Consider the following 22,880-nt stretch of genomic DNA (forward strand, 5'->3'; position numbering starts at 1 on the left):
CACCAAATGATATTACAATCTCCCACTTGGACCAAATATGTCTTTATATATTCAGACATTACACAAAATCTTAGCATGAGCATAATCCTGTTTAGGGTATATACGTTTGGTTTTGTATATACATTATAGGGAGAAATCCCAACAGATGGAGGTCTGCAAGGCACAGGGATTCGTCTACGGAATCATCCCTGAGAAAGGAAAACCCGTCAGCTACGCCTCTGATAATCTGCGCGCCTGGTGGAAGGAGAAGGTCCGGTTCGACCGGAATGGTCCTGCTGCGATTGCCAAGTATCAGGCGGAGAACGCTATTCCCGGAACCGACGAGGAAAGCCCGGCCATGGTCTCTACACCTCAGACTCTTTAGGAGCTACAGGACACCACGCTGGGGTCTCTGTTGTCTGCCCTTATGCAGCACTGCAAACTGCCTCAGAGGCGGTTTCCGCTGGAGAAAGGGTTAGCTCCACCGTGGTGGCCGACCAGCAAGGAGGATTGGTGGCCTTAGTTGGGGCTGAGGAAGGACCAGGGTCCTCCCCCTTACAAGAAGCCTCACGACCTCAAGAAGGCATGGAAGGTTGGTGTGCTCACTGCTGTGATAAAGCACATCTCTCCAGACATGGACAAGATCCGGAGGCTTGTTCGGCAGTCGAAATGCCTGCAGGACAAGATGACAGCGAAGAAAAGTTCGACGTGGTCGGCTATGAAAGAAACCCTTGAGCTAAATGTCAAGCTCTTTTGAGAGCTATGCTTCTGAGAACCCTGTTCTTGGGGAAAAACAGTGTAGCAGTATGTACTGTAGAGACATTTATTTTTTGCAACGGCTTCTTCTTCCTATCTGGTTGAAATTAAATCTGCATCACTCAAGACTGATATGAGCATTTACTCATGGTGAAGTTCCATTTTATAGCATTGTGTATTGGTGGACCAAGGTTCTGCTCTTTCTTTTTTAATATATAGCATCTTTGTTCGAGTTCACAAACATAACCTACTTCCTAATACCTGAAATTTTTAGGAATACTACATTAGGCACATGGATTGTTGCACCGTTAGTTCGGAAGCAGAGTGGCAACGGCTTATCCGGTGCTTAGAGGCGGTGATTTTTCTATATACTTGTTATTGGTATTTTTCCCATTTCATTTTCACATACCATCAAACTTAGAAATATAGAATTGGAAATATATTTCTGAGTCATCACACACACACCAAAATTGGAATTGGAAAAAATTTTCTCATTCCATTTTTTCATTTCCTTTATTTCCAAAAATATATTTTCATGCCATCAAACGGCCCCCCTATTGTTTTCCTTTTTATTTCACTCTTGCTTAGTAACTCTAAGTTGGCTTTAGTTCACACGAAACTGTTAATTTCCATATGATTTATGTTTCATTTTTTACTTGTAGTCCTACTTCCTTTCTTTCTCTTCACATTTGTACCTTTTATCATGTGGGGAAGTGACAAGTGAGGGGCTTTATTGTCTTTTTCTTTAAGGTGAGCTGTATTTTTTTCTACAATGTAATTTTTCAACTTTCTATTTTTGTCCTCTAAGTTTATCATATAATCCGTCCTTTTATCAAGGACATTTTCATGATTATATCACGGCTGCACTTTTACCATTTTGCCCTTATAAGAAGCTTGTTTTGTGCTCCTAATTTGAATTCTTTCAGCTTCGTTTAGTCTATTGAATCCTAACTTTAAAAGCACATATGTACTTTAACATTGAAGATGTGACTTTGAGTTTTGAACTAAAAATTACTTCATGAAAATCAAACATGCACCAACTGGACTCAAAGCTCTATTTTTTTCTTTCACTACACTGCACATGCACATTCAACTAGCCTAATCGGTCTTAAATAAAGCAAACCTAACTAACGTTGTAAATTGATTTCATTTATATCTAGAACTTGGACTCATTTCGTTGATGAACTCTGGCACATTTAATTAAGGGTAGAGCCAAGGGGGCCGGCAAGGGCCCTAGAACCCCATCAATTTTTTTTTTTTAATTTTTACATGTAAATTTTAAAAAACTTTATTTATCCTATATATAAATTTTGTAAAATGATATTTCAGTCTTCATCAAAATTTTGAAACTATAATTTACCCCTCTCATCCATTAGGGTATCAAAATTTTGAAACTATAATTTATCCCTCTCATCCATTAGGGGTATGACTTTTATAAGATCATTCAATTTGACATGTGAATTTTTTTTACTAAGGACTGGATTTGACATATATATATATATATATATATATATATATATATGCACACACGAGACTAGTTGTGAAAGGGAAAACAATAAGATCCTTTAAATTTGTTTTAAAAAGTATTTTAAACAAAATATGAACCTTCTAATGTGTTTATAAACATTAATTTAATATGAATCACGACAGGTTTATTTTTATAAAAAAATTGACCTTTCTTCTACCAAAATTTTGATGCATTCATTTTTTTATTATTAAAAATATTATTAAAATAAAAAATGACTAACTTATGTTTAGCACTAAAGAAAGCAGCTTTTGCGTTGACAATCATAAAATGATGCACAAGGTTCACAATGACAATATTTCAAAAAGCAGCTTTTGCTTTCTTTTCCTCTTGCTACTGCCTAAAGATGGGGAAGTCATCCCCTTTACCCTCGAGGTTTAGGGCTGTTTCAGGACTTAAGTGGCCGGTGACATACCAGTCAATTAGAGTGTCCCACTATCACTATTTGCGGTCTAGAGGAGTAGTGCCTACTGTAATCGAACTGACGATCAGGTTCTCATCAGCCTACTAGTCTAACCAGCTATGCTACAGCCCTTGGGGCAACAATGCATTGCCAACATTTTCCACTAATCTAACGGCCGATAATCAGAATAACAGCTGAAGCATAAATCCAACTTCACTTAAAGAAGCACACAATGATCACTATTATTAACAGTGACAACAATGATACAGAGACAGATTATGTAGGTTGGCTAATTTCAAAATTTTGGTATTAATTGGTCTCCAGTTAGAAGGTGACATGCATGAGAATTAAGTCTGTGTGCGTGTGCCCACACACATAGATAATGAGAGAGAAAGAAAGAGAGCCAGGGTAGTCCACACCAGATAGTAAACAAAAAGATGTAGATATAAAAAAAAAAAAACTGGTTATTCAAGATATTTTTAGAATTAGTAAATAGCATGGTCAGATATGTACAGTTGAATAAACATTGAGCTTTTGATGGGATTTTTTTCATAAGGATTGGACAAAGATATGTTCATATATTTCTTGACGGCAAATGAAAGCCACAGCAAAAATGATTAATACGCTACATTAGTAAGGGTGGAGTTGTTCACGCGGGTTCCATTCCAACTTCTGGAATGGATTTCAACTTAGTTGAGCAGACATATCTGTTTCTGTGAACCGCGATTTAGTATCATAGGTTCCTTTGTATCATGCACGCAAGGATGTTCAGTGATCCCAAGTCAGGCTTGATCTGAACTTGTTCGGTTAAACTCGACTTGAGCTCAACTTGTTTATAAACTAATCAAGTTTATAAACTAATCAAGTTTGACTATAAAGTTGAACTCATTTTTGAAGCCCGAGTAGTCAAACTTTCTATTAATATATTACTTCCCACGTGGTTGGTAGTTATATACAGGTTTTGCTTTAAAAATATGCAAAACCTAATTTATTACTATCTCCTTCCTTTCAATTAGGAATGTACAACTAGCAAGTGGAGCTCGAGTTTGATTTGTTTAAGTTTGCATCACTTCATTCATATTGTTCTTTAAATTACAATAAAAACTATAAAAAGGTTGTTGAAGTTAATCAAAACATAATAAGATGCCCCTAAAGATTTACAAACTGGAAGACAAGAGCGCGTCAAGTTCCTATAGCATAAACTCAATTGGTTTATAACTTGAGTTTTAAACTTGAGTCACAAAAAACATGTTTTTAAAAAAAAAATTGAAAAAAGTTGATAAATTAAATGGTAGTTTAAAACTTTTAAAAAAGTGTTTTTTGAAAAAAAAACGTTAAAACCGTCCAAACGAGTTTTTAACCTGTTTTTAACATGTTTTTTGCATTTTTTTTTTACTTTTTTCAGTTTTTTTAATGCCAAACATTTTTTTTCATTTTCTATTTTTATTGTTGCAAATCTACTTATCTTTTAATGTTTGTGTTATTAGTTTTTTACTTATTTTATTTTTTTCTATCAGATGTTATTTTGTGATTATGATTTTAACTAAATATTAAATTAGAGAAGCTCATATCAAACTTACACGTACACTAGTTCGAGTGAAGCTCGAGTTACCTCTGCTCGCTGTACATCCATACTTGTAACGTTAACATCCAACACTGACAGTGCATGGTCATTGAACGCCGTCATCTCGAAATCATGGTGGGAAGGTTTAGAAAAAAGATGACCAACTGGTCCTATAAATAGCAAACGTAATTAAGAACGTCAATTGACAAGTAACAATCTAACAATTAACAAGCGCTCGCGTAGTCGCGTTCCAGACCATTACTCTCGTTCGTACCGTACTGGTGTTTGATAGATGGTCTTGACCTTAGCAGCAGCAGCTTCAGCTTGTATTATTTGAGATCTAGAGCCACCCCACTACATTCCAGCCGTGAAGGATTTTCCTTCCCCTCCCACCGATTCCGTTCTGATCGTCAGATCTCCGATCACTACTACCTACCGCATTTTCTTGCAGGAAAGGGAATGGGGCTATGGAGTTTCTTCAGCAGAAAGGGGGAATCAGGATTCGGTTGTCGTTCTTCTGCCGAGCAAGTTACAGATGGAATCGATGCTTCCAACATCACCGCCGTTATCACAGGTCTCCTCTGTCTCTCTCTCACACACCTTTTCGTGTTCTGTTCTCATTTCTTGTTCTTTTAGGAGGAAGGAGTTTCGTTCGAGTTCCCGCAGATTGGGAAGAACAATATGCATTACTAATCGAGCGTAGGAAAAAAATAAAAGGAACCAACAGGGTATTAGCAATCAAGCATGGGTAAAAGGATTGATTCAGCTTCTTCTTCTTCTTCTTCTACAATCAGGGGCTACCAGTGGAATCGGCATGGAGACTGCGAGAGTTCTTGCTCTGAGGGGAGCGACTGTGATCATTGCTGCGATCAGCCAGGAGCTTGGGGAGGAGGCGAAGGAGAAGATTGTGGAGCAAGTGGCGGATGCGAAGATCGAAGTGATGGAGCTGGACCTCAGCTCCCTCGCCTCCGTCAGATCATTCTCTGCCGCTTTCCTCTCCTCAAACAAACCCCTCAACCTTCTCATGTACGTTGATCGACCCACACCGCATAAATCTTGTTTTGCTCATTTATGGTTGACCGACAGCATCGGATTCTCCCTTTTGGCGGTAAAAGAAGAAACCCTTTGGCATATTAGGTTCAGGACAGAACTTCGGGGAAAAATGATTCCCTTCGGGTCGTTTTCCATAAAACCGAACGGCCTTCTGGTATAAAACCTACAGGTTTGTGTGGGCAGTTGCCCACACCAGCTCGACAATTTCTCTTCATTCTTTATAGAGGTTCTTTACAACTATTTTCTGTTTACATAAAAATATATTATGTGGTATAAGAATGAGATTTTCTAAAATAGTGTTTCTTAGATGAAAAACCCTATTTTTATCAACAGGTTTATTAAAATTAGCTTCGTTGGTCTGTGTGGGTAGCTGATAAAACTATAGTCACACAAAACTCGTCTTTTTAAAAAAAAAATGGAAAAAACGTGATACATTAAATGATTATTTAAAACTTTAAAAAATGCATTTTTTTAAAAAACGTTAAAAATGAAAAAACACATTTTTAACAAGATTTTTTCACCTTTTTTTCATTTCTTTAATTTTTTTAATGCTAAACTGTTTTTTTTTAAATCTTTTGTTTGTTGCAAATCTACTTATCTACTGATGTTTGTGCTATTAGTTTTTCATTTATTTTATTTTTCTTATATTTTTAGTTTTTTAAATTTTTTAAAAATTTACCATATTTTTTCTGTTTTTTTCAAACTCGTCGTATCATGCACGAAAAAAACCTGGACATTTCAAACTTTGTTCATATGGATAAAACAAAGTCTTGTGAAAGAGGCAAATGCCAAAATCCAACTTTCTCCCACAAACATGAGAGAATGCTTTGAGTCTCTTTAGAAAAAACATAATGGACAAACTTGCAGATCTCGAGTTGGTTAGAATTGTCTATTTACATATTAGTCACTCAGCTGAGATCATCAACTAATTACCTATTTTTACCTATTTATATAGTTAAATCCTCAAGTTTGTGCTTCTTTCGATTGTAAAATATCATAGTCTATGTTATTTTTACATGTGAAAGAACACAAATATTACTCAATACACATAAAAACTCATATTACCTGTTATTCAGTTTTAATTGATAAAAAAGTCATATATAAAATACTGACAAAACTTTTATAGAAAAAATTCATCATAAAATTTTTTAACCTAATCCAGCTGAGTCACAGAGTCAACTCTTTATTGAGTTGATTCTAGTTCAAGTCACGGCTTTGTTAACTATAGTAAAAACTGAACTTTGTCAAGACTAAGTCTTTGCGAACTCACTCTTTTGGCATCACCCAACCCAAGCACACCTAAAATTGGGTTTTAGCGTAAAGGAGTGACAACTTGGGTTTGTCAAATTTTGAAGTCATCCAAAACACGTCTAAAAATAAGGTTTGAAAGAAAATGTGTTTCCAATTAGTTTAAGGCCGTTATTTGAGATTCTAAATAGCATCATAACCTTTTCTAACGTGTCTTGTTTTGTTTTTCAAAAGTATATATATATATATATATATATATATATGTATATATATATATATGTACACTTATTTATTTATATGTATATATATATATTTAAAATAGCAAACGGCGAGGACTCGTTGATGCATGGTAGGCCACTTTTAGGTGCGGACAAAAAAACTAGAGGCTTATTTATAGATACAATATTAGTAGTAATTTGATAGGAACACATATTAACTGAACTGTGTTTGAGTTCAAATATATTTTTTTATTCATAAAATAATTAATGGCTCTTATAATGCCTGTCATTTTTTTAATATTACTTAAAAAAAGAGAACCACGATAACAACTAAGCCTAGGCACCGAGCCTGCCCGCCGTCGGGTACCCAGTATCCTGCATGACTGTCGCCCGGGCCTAGGCTTGGAAAAAAGGAACTGAGGTCAGCCCAATAATTTATCGGGCCAACCCGGCCCGATAAGCTAGGGTGAGTCCGATAATGAGTTTTTTTAATTTATTATCATATATATATATATATATGACATTTTATTATGATTAATTATATTTATATAATTCTATTTGTTTAAAAATATTTTTTAAATTTAATTGAGCTGAGCTCAGGCCAGGCTTGGGCTCAGGCTTTCCAAGTTGGACCGATCCCAGGTTTTAGATGTCGGGCCGGCTCGTGCTCGATTCATTATCAGGCCAGGCTGATGACCAGACATAATAACAATTTCAATTAAGGCATGTTGTATGCAAAATTAGTAGTCATAAACATGTTAACATGCTTAGATTTTGTTTAAAATATTTTTCAACAAGTGTCGCATGGTTTTTTCCCTTTAAGTGATCGTGGTGGATGTATCAAATTCCTAATGCAAGGTGAGTCTCAATTATGCATTATTAGTAGTAAAAAAAGCATGGTGGACACACTACCAATCGAAAAGCCAAAGCTTCTACCCAACCCTTTATATTTTTAGAGTATAAGGCATACTTTTGGTGTTTGGAGGTGTCACCTTTGGTTCAACTTGTGCGTCGATAATTCTCTTTGTACAACATAGAAAGTTAACGCTTATGGCACTCAATATAAAAACTAGCTGTCTAACAAGTATGGCGGAACCAGAAATTTTTCATGACGGTGGCCGAATTAATTTCTTACTTTTGACTATGGCGAAAATTTTTATATAAAAGTAAAACGAGCGAAATTGTCTAAAATTTACATGCAATTTTTTTTTCTAAAATAAATTAAGGTAGGGTTAGGGCCCATGCGGGCCCTACCATAACTCCCCTGCTAACAACCCTCACTTCAACCAGTTGCGCCCTTGACGTTCCCTTTCAATTTCCTTCTCTTTTATTTCTCTATGTATATATGTCATTCTCAAAGTTTTGGTACACATTTCCTGAAGGCTGGCCTCTCATCAAAATATAAATAGTGTCTCATTTTTTTCTACCAGAAACAATGCAGGCATTTTTGGATGTCCCTTCCAGCTTTCTGAAGATGGGGTAGAGCTACAATTTGCGATTAACTACATTGGTAAGCATGCATGTCTCATGTCAACCCTTTCTCATGTAATCACTTATGATTCAACTTCTTTAATTTAATTCGCTTTTCACAAAGTACGAAAACTGGTGTACTACTTAGTTGCCCACACCAGCCTCTTAAAAATTTTTTTTGTACTTAAATAGAAATCTTAAATGTTTATATATATATATATATATATATATATATATATATATATATATATATATATATATATAAGTGTCCCACTAGATTTGAGTTTGCTTAAACAAGTGCCCCTCCAATCAATTTTTCTGGCTCCGCCACTTGTACTACTTGTCTCTTTTGAACACAAAAAAGAATTTTTCTAATTGATTGAAGTCATATGGCATCATGTGGCACACTGCAGCAATGACTTTTCAAACTCACACACTCATATACAAAGGCGGCGCCAAGGGAGGGCCCACATGAGCCCTGACCCCAGTTCAATTTTATTTATAAATTTTAGAAAATTTTATTTGTCTTATATAAAAATTTTGAAAAATGATATTTCTGCCCATGTCAAAATTTAGAAGCTTTAATTCTGCCCCCTTTATGAAAAATTATATATATATATATATACAACTCACTTTAAATTTTTATGCAATTGAAGGAAACTAGAGAACTTCTAAGAGAGTAATTAAGGAAAGAAAGTGAATGCAGGGCATTTCTTGTTGACAAATCTTTTGATGGAGAAAATGAAAGCCACTGCTCAAAAGAGCGGAATTGAAGGAAGAATTGTGATTGTGGCATCGGCAGGCCATAGCAGAACCTACAAATCTGGCATTCGATTTGAAAAGATCAACGATCCTTCAGGGTGCCCCTCCCTCTCTCTCTCTCTCTCTCTCTCTCTCTCTCTCTCTTGCTTCTTTCTCTCATAACTCACTCGTATATACATGCCCCCCACCAAAAATAAAATAAAATAATAAGTTACATGTTTTTTTTTAGAAAATTTCATTTTATTTGTATAAAAATTTTGAAAAATTATATTTGCTACCAAAATTTTGAAACTATTGTTTACATCTCTTATTGAAACATTCTTAGCACCAACCCTCGAAGGGTGGGAGAAAGAGAGAGAGAGAGTGTGTGTGTATGTTTTGCATAATATATATTGTAGCAAATAATTTATTGTTGTTTGTGTGGGATTTTTGTTTCTTGAAAAAAGAAAAAGCTTTTTATTCGTGAGCTTGAGCTCCTTTTGCTATAGGTACGGGCGATTTGAAGCTTACGGGCAGTCCAAACTCGCCGCCATTCTTCATGCAAGGGAACTTGCTCGACGCCTACAGGCAAGTAGACTGATCGTCTCCGTAGAAAGAAGCCACATGAAAAGTTAATTACTGAGAAGATACCTTTCAGGCAACTGCTTAAATCTGGTTCATAAATTTTAGAAAATGCTTATGCCAGGACTCACTACACTAACAATGGCACTCTAAAACATCGAGAGAATATAAAATAACTTGTATTGATATGTGATCATGTCATCTTGGTGCACTTATAACGCAGATAAAAGCAGCAATCAAGGTAATTAAACTCTTGAGGAACTGGATGTTCTTAAGTCCAACTATTTAGCTCTGCAAGTCGAGCTTTTGGCAGTCAAATTGTTTGATGTGCATTTGATCTCTCTCTCTTAGAGGACTTCTTGTCATCAAATTTTGTTATATATTTTCATTTTATCAACTTTCTCTCTCTAGAAAGAAGGAGCAAAGGTGACGGCGAACTCTCTGCATCCGGGAGCCATACCGACAAACATAGCCCAATACTACATCAAAAATATGGGTAACACACCCTACTTCTCTTCTCTTTATGTACATTTTTACGTAGCTAATTAATTGCACCTTCATCTAATCAAATTGTTCTTCAGCTCCTCTCGCACCTCTCATCTTTATATCCAGTCCCTTCTTGAAGACTGTCCAGCAGGTACCAATACTTTCCTTTTCCTTTTTGTGTTCAGCTTCATATAAATTGCAAGCTAGAACGATCAACATTACAGGAATTATGTTTAGGGAACCAAGCCAATACCAAATACTTATGTATAGACCACTTAAAAGTTATGAACCCGAGATCATGATACTTTCTTTGATGACTCTTAAGGGAGTGCTATCTTGATGGTATGGTATGATGGACATCATTTGGGTTGAGGGTTTGTTGTTCTTGGTATCCACTTTGTCAGATACTCATATATTTCGATTTTGAATACAAAAGATGAAATGTCGTATCTGAATCTGAATCCAAAATCTGATTTTACAATCTGAATCCAATATAAATCTGATTTATTTATATCCAAATCCGAATCTGAATTTTTGAACCAGATTTTGCCAATTTTCAAAATGTAGTAAAATTAGATGCAAGATATTTGCCTAAAAATGAATCTGATCCAAATTCGATTGGATATTTATGTATATCTGAGTCCGATTGGATGCCATTTTTTAAATCTGAATCCATTCTGATTTCTTAATCGGATACTAAATTTTTTTCTGTATCGGACTTTTTCAGATCGGTTCGGTCGGATGTCCAATTCAAATAACATATATTGACATCCCTACTCCCAACCAATAAAAAAACTCTCTGTCCAGCCAGAACAGCCGAGATTGGACGTGAAAAGGTCAGCATAGAGCAATGCGCTCTAGATAATGCAAAGTCGATATGCTGTTAAAATGATCAACTTCATTTCAAGGATGTCAATATATCCTAATTGAATTAGATATTCAACTTAACCCTTCCTGGGAAATCGAATATGAAAAAAAAAAAGTATTATCAGACTAAGAAAGGAAATTAGATTTGAATTTAAGAAATGACATCGGATCTGATTCATATATATACATAAATATTTGATCGGATTTAATCTTAAATAAAAATTTTATATCTAATGCTCTTACATTTTGAAAACCAGTCAGATTCGGTTCAAAATTCGGATTCAAATATTTATGTGAAATCAGATTTGGATTGCGAAATTGGATTTTGGATTCGGATTCATATATGACTTTTTTTTGTTTGCATGAGAGTCTAAGTTCTATTCTAAATATGTGAATTCTGAAAAAGCAAATAGAGTATATCCGATTAGAATTTAATCCATTGACACCTCATTCATTCCAACTAGTCACGAATTTTAGTTTTCAGTGGCACTCTTCATTTTCTCAAGGGTTAATCTGTCATTCCAAAAGAGAATTTTCATGTCTGTTTTCTAATTTTTTTTTTGCTAATTTTCTTGTCTGTTTTTTCTATATAAAAAATTCGATAAAAATTAGTGCAAACTTCCCAAATTGATATTAAAATTGTAAAAGAAACCTAAAAATGTTTAACATAAACAAACAAAATTTTGAAAAATCCACAAAAAAAAAGATATTTTCATCTAGGAATAAGTGTTTGTTTAGCATTCTTATTGCAATACCTTGAGAACAAGATCACCGACAGTCAAATGCAGTGCATTTAAGTTATCAACACCCACCATTGCTCCTTCAAGCACAAAGTAGTGACACATAAATGACAAATTTCTAATGTCCTGTAAAATCTAGTTACAAGTTTGATGCAAACGCAAATTTCAAATGTGCGGACAAATTTCAGGGAGCAGCAACGACCTGTTATCTGGCTCTGCACCCAAATATGGAAGGCGTTTCCGGCAAGTACTTCAGTGATTGCAACGAGGACCAGCCATCAGCTTATGGCAGGGACGCCGATCTAGCGAAGGGGCTCTGGGAGTTCAGTGAAGAAATGACAAGCACAAAGCTTCCACAGAAATAGCTTCCAATCTTACGATCGCCTGATCACTGGGCACGAAAGAGTTCTCCACAGAATTGAAGCAAATTAATAAATGGTGTACTTGCGCGACTTATATCATCGTTCATGACCTTGATTTGTTGCCTTCTTTTCTTAAGTTAAGTGTGGGGGCGTCGTTGGATTAACTAAACCAATTCAACTATATCTCGGACTCAGACTCATTTGGTAGATGAGTTGAGTTGGATCCTATCTCTAGTTCTTCAACTCTTGGCGACCTTATCTTGCTTCATCTGCACTTTGACAATCATTTCTTGCATTGTGATGCAGCGATTAGAGACCTACTGGAAAGATGTGCCAATCAATTAAAATTTACTACCAAACATTAAAATTTTGCCTCCTAAACGTTTCAACACCAGTAAGTAATCGACAAAGTCATGCAAACTGAGGATAAATTAACTGTGAAGCAAGTATAAGAAGAAATGAGATCAGATCTGTTAAATCTGCTGTTCTCTTGCCAAAAATGAACCATAGTAAAAAAGATAGAAAGCACCAACTTATCCCCAACACTGAACTTATTGGAAAGGAATACAGAGTCATTGGCAAGGAGATAAAGCAAACATGCTAGCAAACTTCCCTGGTAAATGAAGTATCTGACATAGTTGTACTAGTAAGGGCTGAATTTTCCTTTACATGTTACTCTCCGTCTCTCTCTATAGGAGGAAGGAGTAAAGGTGACGGCTAACTCTCTGCATCCGGGAGCCATACCGACAAACATAGCCCAGTACTACATCAAAAATAGCGGTAACACACCCTACACCTCTTACATTAACTAAAAAAACCCAGTTTTACTGACGGGCCGGAAGTAAGCCGTCAGTAAAAAAACCCCCACCTTTAACTACATTTAATTTTTTAAAGTAGCTAATTGCACTTCATCTGATCACATTGTTCTTCAGCTCCTCTCGCACCTCTCATCTTTATACTCAGTTCCTTCTTGAAGACTGTCCAGCATGTACCAATACTTTCCTTCTCAGCTTCATATAAACTACAAGCTAGAACGATCAACAATCAGGAATTAAGTTTTGCGAACCAAGCCAATACCAAATACTTGTATAGATTACTTAAAAATTCAGAAGCAGAATGATCGATGTCATGATACTTGTATGTCTCTCTTATCATGTTTGGTGGGTAAGAGCGTGCTATCCTAATGGTATTCAGAAGTATTGAACAAGGTTGAAAGTTACCACCCCATGGGGTTGTAGCGCACTCGCACGGGGAAATGCTCCGTCCGCTAAGAACTCGGAATTGCGTCCTTGGGCATCACCTGTTTGCTCCAGAAGCACTCAGTCTTTGGACCGTAAAAGGGCCTGAAGAAGTATTGAACAAGGTTGAAAGTTACCACCCCATGGGGTTGTAGCGCACTGGCACGGGGAAATGCTCCGTCCGCTAAGAACTCGGGATCGAGTCCTTGGGCATCACCTGTTTGCTCCAGAAGCACTCAGTCCTTGGACCGTAAAAGGGCCCGAAAAAGTATTGAACAATGTTGAAAGTTACCACCCCATGGGGTTGTAGTGCACTGGCACGGGGAAATGCTCCATCCACTAAGAACTTGGGATCGAGTCCTTTTGCATCACCTGTTTGCTCCAGAAGCACTCAGTCCTTGGACCGTAAAAGGGCCCGAAGCAAGTTCAGTAACCCAGGGGGAGGGCACACCTGTGGCCTCTCTTAGGGCTGTGTAGAATGAACCGATTACCCTAAAAAAAACAGAAAGGAAAGGTTAAAAGTTACGTCTTGAAAAATATTCAAAATTAGTGGAAAACTTCTCACATTGGCATTAAATTCTAAAAGAAACCTAAAAATGTTTAACATAACCCCAAAAATTGAAAAATCCCAGAAAAAGAACGGAGATTTTCATTTTTGGGATGAGTTTTCCTGTTGCATTTTTATTGCAATAGCTTGAGAACATCACCGATATGTAAATGCAGTGAATTGACACCTACCAATATTGTTCCTTCATGTACAAAGCAGTAGCACATCAATCATAAAATTTCTTATGCCCTGTAAAATCTAGTTAAAAGCTTCATCCAAACCCAAATTTCAAATGTGTGAACAAATTGCAGGGGGCAGCAACAACTTGTTATCTGGCTCTGCACCCGAATATGAAAGGCGTTTCCGGCAAGTATTTCAGTGATTGCAAGGAGGACCAGCCAACAGCTTATGGCAGGGACGACGATCTAGCGAAGAGGCTTTTGGGAGTTCAGTGAAGACATGATAAGCACAAAGCTTCCACAGCAATAGTTTCCAATCTTACGATCGCCTGATCAATTACTCACAGAGAATTGAATCAGATATACGTCACTTTGAGTTCTGTCGTAGCTCAGGTCATCCTTTCGGTTTAATCCAGTGTGATCTTTGTTCTATGATACGGAGCTGTATCTTAATCTATACGATAAGAGAACGATACACAAAATGCATGTGTATCATGGCGGTATTGATCATATCTTACAATACAGCTAACCCTTGCACATCACTCAAAAAAAGGTCATTTTACATTTGGTAAAGTTTGAAAATTTGAAATTTGCAAGGGAAAGTGAAATCTTCTGTCGAACAAATTTTGATAGTAGTCTCTTTGTGAGCCGAGCATCTTCTTATGTGGTTAGCCTACCCACACGACCCACCAAGCTCTATTTATTTGCCAAGAATATTTTTGTCTTTTGCTGATATATGCATATTTTCTTCATAAACCTAACTTAAGAGCCACATGATTCTAAGTTAGTATTTCATAAAGTCCACGTGAACCCAATAGGCTCACACCTAAACCCACCACAAAATCCAGCTTAATTTGGTTTCCTAAAATAGAACTTAGGCTGAGCCCACCTAGACCCTATGCCGAACCCACGTCTGAACCCATTTCAAGCTGAACCCAGCCGAGGTCCAATTAGATTTAAAAACTCGCATTATTTCAAAATCAAAACATATTTGCTTTTGTAGGTCAACTTCAGCCCCTCGGATTCCTATGCACAAATCCCATTTATTATGGTCGGCATGTTTGAATGAAAATTTTGCATGTAAATAGTACCTTTTCTTATATGAGCATGTGAATGACTTAAATGCTTGGGGCCACCACATGACCAAGTGAGGCACTTAATTGTCTTTTTTCAAAAACGGTGACCGGTATTTATTAAAAAATGTAATTTTTCAATTTTGTATTTTTGTCCCCTAGGTTTCTCATATAATCATTTCCTTTTATCAAAGGCATTTTCATTATCACATTAGGCTCACACTTTTGCCGTTTTGTCCATATAGGGGAGCTTGTTTTGTCATCCTTGTTTGAATTCTTTTCCGACGTACAACTATTGAATCCTGACTTGCTTAAAAGATCAAATGAACTCTCACATACAAAATGTGGCAAGAAGTTTTGAACTCAAAGCTTTTCTTTTTTTCCCTACACATCAAAACCCTAATATTTACATAAGCACATTTATTTTACTTATATCTAGAACTTGGACTCATTTAATAGATGAGTTGAGTGAAGCCTATCTCTACTTCTTCAAACTCTTGCCAACCTTAGATTGCTTCAGCCTTTTAGCAATTGCTTTCTTGTGTTGACTTAGTTTATTACTTCCAACATGGCAATAGTGCCATTCAATAATGCCCTAGCAGAACTAAAGGACCACTCAATCTTTTGGTTGAGCAATGTCATTCAAATCCGTTATGGGTCCGACGACCATAAGTAGGGATGTCAACTTATCAGATTCGGATTGGATATACCTTTAATCATATCTGTTTTTTCGGATATTCACATATTTGGATGCAAATACGAATAAAAGAATCCAAAATCAAAAATCCGATTTTACAATTCAAATCTGATCCAAATCCGATTTTCATATTCGTAAAAGAGCATTAGATGTAGGATATTTGTCTAAAAATAAATTATATCCGAATCTCTACCCGAATCCGATCATATATTTATGCATATTTCAATCCGAATCCGATCAAATGTTGTGTCTTCAATCTAAATCCAATCTGATTTCTTAATCAGATGGTGAATTTTTTTCATTATCTAAACTTTTTGAATCGATTCAATCAAATTGATTCAAATCGGATATATTGACATCCCTATTCATAAGGTTGCTCCAATTCCCCATGTGAGTTCTTTTTCATAGTTGATTTGCGTTATGTCCAAATCACGAGCTGCCCCCATGCAATCTGTTTTGTTGCATTGCACATGTATTAAATTGTGAGAGGATGGAAGAATTCTCAATCTGAAACCCATCTATTATTCAAAGGTCAATTTTAGAAAAATCAACTATGATGCAAGTGCACGCAAACAGTGGACAGGAGAACGTGGTGGCATCCGTTGAAGAACTTGTGCGCAGGAGTGGCGTTCCTTGTTGTTCTGTTCATGCGTGGAAGTGGTCAATCTCACGGACCTGCAATGAACCATAGCCAATGTTATTTTGGAACCAAACAAATTAAAGATGGACCAATATGAAAGAGGCTTCAAACACAATCTTTTTGATGTTATAAGAGTCTTATATCTTTTACTATTAAAAAACATTATTAAAATAAAAAACGATTAATTTAATATATGTTCTTCACTAAATTATTCTTAAGACCATGCTTATAAGGTTAAATTGCAAAAAAAATATTGTAATAATTAATTTAATAGTTCAAGTCCTTTTAAGTGATTTGACATTTACCAGACCAAATTATTTATATATATGTGTGTCTGGAGTTGAAATTGCATAACGAAAAGTTACTGTGCGCAACAATCTTTTGAATGAATAGTAAAAGGGCCCATCTCCAGCAGGCAGTTTTGTAAAATACATTAAAATCCTTTTTAAGACATTTATGGTAGGTCGCCATTATCAATGCGACTATAAAACATGTCAAATCTATTTAAGAAGGCGATCTTACCTGGGGCCGGTGAGACTGACCGGACAGTTAGGTGTTTGAATGGACAGGTGGAGGACTCATTTTCGTTCCAACTAATGCCAGTTGGGTATGAGAGATGGTGTCCCATTCTCACTCTCCCCATTGCCCATCCATAATAAATAGTAATAGTAGTGGTAGCTGCAGCCTCTAGAACCACTTGGAGAGTTACAGTACACCACCACATTCCGGCCTTCCTTCTCATCAAATCTCCAATCACTACAACCTACCTGCTTTTTCCGGCCACATTCTCTTGCCGGAAAGGGGATGGAACGGCTTTGGAGTTGGGTCTGCAGAAAGGGGCCGTCAGGATTTGGGGCTTGTTCTACTGCGGAGGAAGTTACAGAGGGCATCGATGCTTCCAACATCACCGCCATTGTCACAGGTATCTGTTCTCTCTTTCTCATGCCTTTTTCGTGCTTTGTTTTTATTCGTTTGTTCTTTAGGAGGTACAAGTTTTGTTCGAGCTCCCACAAAGAGGGAAGAACCATATACATTAGTAATCGAGTACAAACAAGAAGTTAGTAATCAAGCAATGGTAAAAGGTTTTGTTTAGCTTCTGCTTCTTCAATTCATGAAATCGTGCAGGGGCTACCAGTGGGATCGGCATGGAGACTGCGAGAGTTCTTGCACTGAGGGGAGCGACTGTGATCATACCTGCAAGGAGCAAGGAGAGTGGGGAGAAAGCGAAGGAGAAGATTGTGGAGGAAGTGGCGGATGCCAAGATCGAAGTGATGGAGCTGGACCTCGGCTCCCTCGCTTCCGTCAGGTCATTCGCTGCCGCTTTCCTCTCCTCAAACAGACCCCTCAACCTTCTCATGTACGTGGATCGATTGACACCTCAAAAATCTTCTGTCCCTATGGTTGATCAACAACTCATTCTTTCTTTGGCTTAACTGTCACCTTTTTTATTTTGTTAAAACGCACTTCGTTTTTTTTTTTTTTCTCATGCTTGTTTGGAGCAAAGATGCATAGTCGCGCATCTTAAAAGAATTATGATGCTGCCTTTGACTGTCACTCTTGACTTGGTGAATAGTTGGAAGAGGTTCATGTTCATTTTCTCATGATGACTCTATGGAAGGTGAACAAGTGTATGCCTGTGCATATAACTAGCTTCAAATTGTCTTAGAAAAAAAAAATCAAGTAATTAATGTCTAATTTTGCAAAGAACGTTAAATGTTAACTAGCTTCAGTTTGTCTTCCAAAAAAAAGGTTAATTAATGCTAATTTTGCAAAAGATGTTAAATGTTGAGAAATGACCAAAATAGCCCTTCACATTAAAATAGATGTCTTTCTACTTGGCTATTAGGACGGTAAAATAGCTGGTCGGACTGACAAGTGTTCAATTAAATTCTGGTGGGTACAATTTTTTTGCTAGATGCATGGTGCTTTCCTCTTCATACAGGTTTCAAAGCTAGGTGAAAGTGGGTGGTGTTCGAGCTAGAACGAGCATATGCTCTTGGCACAATCAACTTTTTTATAATAGTACTTGAACTAAAGCATCGTTTATACTAAATAATATTCATGGACATGCATGTTTTTATAGTGAAGTAGTATTAGGAAACATTTTAGCGCGTTTATATATTTTTTGAAACATTTTACTGCAAGAAGTGCTGGCCTATTTTCGTCCAACCTGACCACTGAATTTATCTTTTTCTATCATATGTGTGTGTGTTTGTGCATATACGCTGTGTGTATGTGTGTGTGTATGCGCATGTGTGCATTGTTCATCGTTCTAATGTTCTGGAACGACTCTAACTCATCTGACCGCAAAAATATCAACAATTTCTTATTGTTTCTTCGAACAGAAATAATGCAGGCATTTATGGAGTTCCCTTCCAACTTTCTAGAGATGGAATAGAGCTGCAATTTGCCACTAATCACATTGGTAAGCATGCACATACTCTGCTAACTTTTCACGAATTCTCTTCATCCCCATTTATGACTGTCATCCTGCACATCTACTCTTTTTTTTTTCAAAAAAGTACCACAAACTAGCTTACTAAATTAACTCCTTTAGTACCAAAATTCCTCACAAGGTTAAGGTCCTTTATACATATAATGTTTAATTTTTATCATGAATTTTGAATTTTTAGCCATTTGGGTGAGCGAGAAATTAGAAGAAATCATCACGCTTCTCGAATCGAACTTTGAAGGCAACTTGTGTGTTGTACGTACAAATTGAAGCCCTTAATTTTGAAATTAAGTGGCTTCTTATTTTCAAGTGCAATAATACAAGAGACTAAGACAAGAAGGTCAATGTAGGGCATTTCTTGCTGACAAATCTTTTGCTGGAGAAGATGAAAGCCACTGCTCGGGAAAGCGGAATAGAAGGAAGAATCGTGATCGTGGCATCGAAAGTCCACAGCATAACTTACAAATCTGGCATTCGGTTTGAAAAGATCAATAATCGTTTGGGGTACATCTCTCTTTCCCTCTCTTATTCTTTTGTATATATATATATATATATATATATATATATATATATATATATATATATATATATATATATAGAGAGAGAGAGAGAGAGAGAGAGAGATAAAGAGAGAGAGAAAGTAATTGAATGGTAATTTTAGCTTTTTAGAGTTACCTAATCATCTAATCTGCACCCAATCTAAAACGATGGACGGTTAAGAGAAAAATAAGAAAAAAAAATTTGATTGGCATTTTCTTCATCTATTTTCTCTCAACCACTTTGATTAGATGGCTGGGTGATTCTAGATAACACGGGTGATTTTTGACTTATATATATATATATATATATATATATATATATATATAAAGTAAGGTTGGAGCCACATATATGGGCATGTGTGAGCAGTTTGCCCTCACAGTTCCATGAAATATGAATATTTATGTATTGGCTGGGCGAAACATTTTTCTTATTTATATATTAGTGCCCTTCCATTGCTTCACTTTTGCCAGGTCTAAATTTTTTTGAATTATTACACCTCAGCCTGAAATCTATTACTCCGCCACTGGCCCCAAATCCTTATTGCCATTTGGGACTTTTTCTACTAGATTCAAATTTTCCTTTGTAATGTTTGCAACATTCCAAGTTCATAAACAATTATATTGTAAACTCATCGTCATCATCTGTTGCTTTTGATAGGTACGGACCATTTTACGCCTACGGGGAGTCCAAACTCGCCAACATTCTTCACGCCAAAGAACTTGCTCGACGCCTACAGGCAAGTAAACTCATCGTCATCATCTGGAAAGATGCCAAATGAACAGTTAATTACTAAAAAAATCAGTGTAAATATACTTAATAAGATTTATCTGTCAATTATAAAAGTTGAATTGATTCAGATTTAAGAAATGTATCCAAATATATTCAGATTTAAATTCAAGTAAATATATGTTCAGATTCATGTGATATCCAATATGTATTCATTTCAAAACTCGGTCATTGGCATATCATAACGCAGTTTAGATTCAAATTGTATTTAGAAGCTGAATTAGGATTTGGATGTGAAATAAAAGTCAGACTTGGATTATCAATTTAAAAATAAGATAAGATAGACCTTTTTCATTTGTATTTCAATCCAAACATGTGAACGTATATTTGATCTGAATTCAATCCATTGGCATTCATAAAGCAATAACATCTCTCTCTCTCTCTCTCTCTCTTTTCATAGGAGGAGGGAGCACAGGTAACGGTCAACTCTCTCCATCCTGGAGTGATACGAACAAACATAATGCGGACCACCAAATATTTAGGTCAGCACGCACTCTCTTTATCTTGGGCTCGCTTTTACCAATTTCACTCTCATCAAATTAATTGTTCTTCTGTTTCTCAAGCAGCTGTTGGTGCTTCTATGGTGAGTTTCTTCATGAAGAATGCCCAGCAGGTATAAGCACTTTCTCTTCCTTCTTGGTTTCAGCTTCATATGAACTGCAATCAACATTCCTGAACTCAAGTTTAGCGAAGCAAGCCAAGACCAACTTCGAGATTTAGGTCAAACAGGACACCCTTCAACTAATGTATAGCACATCCATGCAAAGTAGCGCTCATGTGAATCCAACCGATGGCCGAAATTTCACCAGCCCATTAGTCTACCTGCTATGCAATACCTCTCGAGGCAAAAAAAAAAGTTCAAATTTAAAAAACTGAAATATATAAACTGATAGAAAAGTTAATGATATTGTGTAAGTTTTTTCACATCTTAGAAAAAAAAATTGATAAAAATCAGTGGAAACTTCCGAAAGTGTAAAGTCATTAAAATGCTCAAAGAGAGCTAAAATCGTTGAAGATTTACTGAAAATTATTTGTGAAAAATCCAAGAAAACAAATGATATTTTCTCGATATTTTCATTTTGGGATTACTTTTTCCACTTGTTTTTTGCGTTTTTCTTGCAATACCTCACCGATATTTGTAATTGTAATCCATTCAGACCTCCCACTACTCTGCCACAAGTAGTAACGTCTCGATCTAATCTGCTTACATCCTGTAAGATCTAGCGATCAAGATTTTACCCAAACCCGAATTTCAAATGCGTGAAAAAATTTTCAGGGGGCTGCAACAACCTGTTATCTGGCTCTCCACCCAAACACGAAAGGCGTTTCCGGCAAGTATTTCAGTGACTGCAACGAGGACAAGCCGACAGCTTTTGGCCGGGACGCCGATCTAGCGAAGAAGCTTTGGGAATTCAGTGAAAAAATGATAAGCACAAAGCTACCACAGCAATAGTTTCCATCAATCTTGCAATCACATCAAACTTAGGGTTTACAAAGAATCAGAGTTCACTACAAGTTCTTTCATAGCTTGGGTCATTCTTTCACTTCCATATCAACAAAGAGGCCCACGTGTGCACTGAGTTGCTATGATGTTAAGTTACTGCTTTGAAGGAAAAAGAGAAAAAGAAACAAAAAGTTGCCAATAAACTTCTCTATATTGCTCTTGCTTTTGTTATTGTCCTGTCCTCTTCTTTTAACTTTGTTTTTGATAAATTTGTAATGGTAAAGGACAAAATGAAATAGATAAAGAAAACTTTTAGAGTGCCTGTATTTATGACAGTTCTACATATTTATAATGGGTGTTACACAGTTTTAGGTAAGTCCCTAAATAAGATAACAGAGATCATGTAGTGATCGGATCAAACTGTTGCTTAGATATGATAAAGATAAACAAAACTGTTGCACCACCAGAATTTTTGTTATGAAAAGCTTATCTGTTAGATCTTTCCAACACTCCCCTCCAAGTTGGCAGTCTTGAATTGAACAGTGCCAACTTGCTTCTTAATGTTTGGAACACTTTTCGTCCTAGTGACTTAGTTAATACATCTGCAACTTGCTAAGGTGAGGGCATAAACTGAGTTTGGATCTCTCCACTTAGAATTTCGTCTCTAACAATATGGCAGTCAATTTTAATATGCATGGTCCGCTCGTGAAATACATGATTGGCTGCTACGCGTATTGCGGCTTGATTATTGCAAAATAAAGTAATTGGCTGTGTGTGAAATATCCCAAAATCATGCAGAAGAGCTTTATGCCATGTGAGTTCATATGTCGCAAGTGTGATGGATCGGTATTCTGCTTTAGCGAAAGACCTAGAAACTGTTGTTTGCTTCTTAGTTTTCCATGTAATGGGACAGTTGCCGATCATAGTGCAATATCCACTTGTCGATCTTCGAGTCATGGGACATTAACCAATTTGAATCATAATATGCCTTAAGTTGGATGGGACCTTCTAAAGACAATAATACCCTAGCCTGCAATTCCCTTTAAGTACTTTAGAAGCTCTGTACGGGATGTAGGGTTTGCTCATGACTTAATATATGTACCGTATGTATGATACAAAAAAAATGTGGATCCCCAAAATTTTTTGGTTTTTGAAGTGTTCCAAAAAAATGAGTTTTTATTTTGAAAATGAGACAACGGGACTCGCCCGTCGGTACGAGGATCGACCGTTCCCGGCACCATTACCAGATGTAGTCAACCGAAGAGCTATGTTTATTATTGATGCATTTCA

At 36.4% G+C, this 22,880-nt stretch overlaps 2 protein-coding genes across 10 annotated transcripts in view; both read left to right on the forward strand.

Moving 5' to 3' along the window:
* LOC116249184 (short-chain dehydrogenase TIC 32, chloroplastic-like) overlaps positions 1-14,129 on the forward strand; it is a 60,518-nt gene extending 46,389 nt beyond the window's left edge. For 3 of the 9 annotated variants that reach the window (XM_050077063.1, XM_050077071.1, XM_050077067.1), the window contains exon 8: positions 11,821-12,237. In XM_050077063.1, coding sequence (XP_049933020.1) covers positions 11,821-11,997 — 177 coding nt within the window. In that variant the 3' untranslated portion in view covers positions 11,998-12,237. Of the gene's footprint in view, positions 1-4,550; positions 4,802-5,021; positions 5,254-8,176; positions 8,257-8,922; positions 9,077-9,466; positions 9,550-9,954; positions 10,036-10,120; positions 10,177-10,752; positions 10,862-11,820; positions 12,238-14,090 lie in introns of those variants that run through there. The other 6 variants (XM_050077070.1, XM_050077068.1, XM_050077062.1 and 3 more) reach the window with 6 other exon arrangements.
* A 2,904-nt stretch (positions 14,130-17,033) lies between these two features.
* LOC116246067 (short-chain dehydrogenase TIC 32, chloroplastic-like) lies at positions 17,034-21,918 on the forward strand. The gene is made up of 8 exons (XM_031617755.2): positions 17,034-17,290; positions 17,494-17,725; positions 18,714-18,793; positions 19,171-19,324; positions 20,018-20,096; positions 20,547-20,628; positions 20,713-20,759; positions 21,423-21,918. Exons 1-8 carry the CDS (start codon positions 17,173-17,175, stop codon positions 21,597-21,599), a joined length of 969 nt encoding a protein of 322 aa, XP_031473615.1. The 5' UTR covers positions 17,034-17,172; the 3' UTR covers positions 21,600-21,918.
* The last annotated feature ends 962 nt before the right edge of the window (positions 21,919-22,880 follow it).

The sequence above is a fragment of the Nymphaea colorata genome, chromosome 1, assembly GCF_008831285.2.
Source record: "Nymphaea colorata isolate Beijing-Zhang1983 chromosome 1, ASM883128v2, whole genome shotgun sequence".
Classification (NCBI taxonomy): domain Eukaryota; kingdom Viridiplantae; phylum Streptophyta; class Magnoliopsida; order Nymphaeales; family Nymphaeaceae; genus Nymphaea; species Nymphaea colorata.

Coding starts and splice junctions, on each gene's coding strand:
- LOC116246067 (XM_031617755.2), top strand. CDS start 17,173: ATGGAACGGCTTTGGAGTTGGGTCTGCAGAAAGGGGCCGTCAGGATTT. Junction 18,794..19,170: donor ATTTGCCACTAATCACATTG/GTAAGCATGCAC, acceptor AGGTCAATGTAG/GGCATTTCTTGCTGACAAAT. Junction 20,097..20,546: donor AACTTGCTCGACGCCTACAG/GCAAGTAAACTC, acceptor CTCTTTTCATAG/GAGGAGGGAGCACAGGTAAC.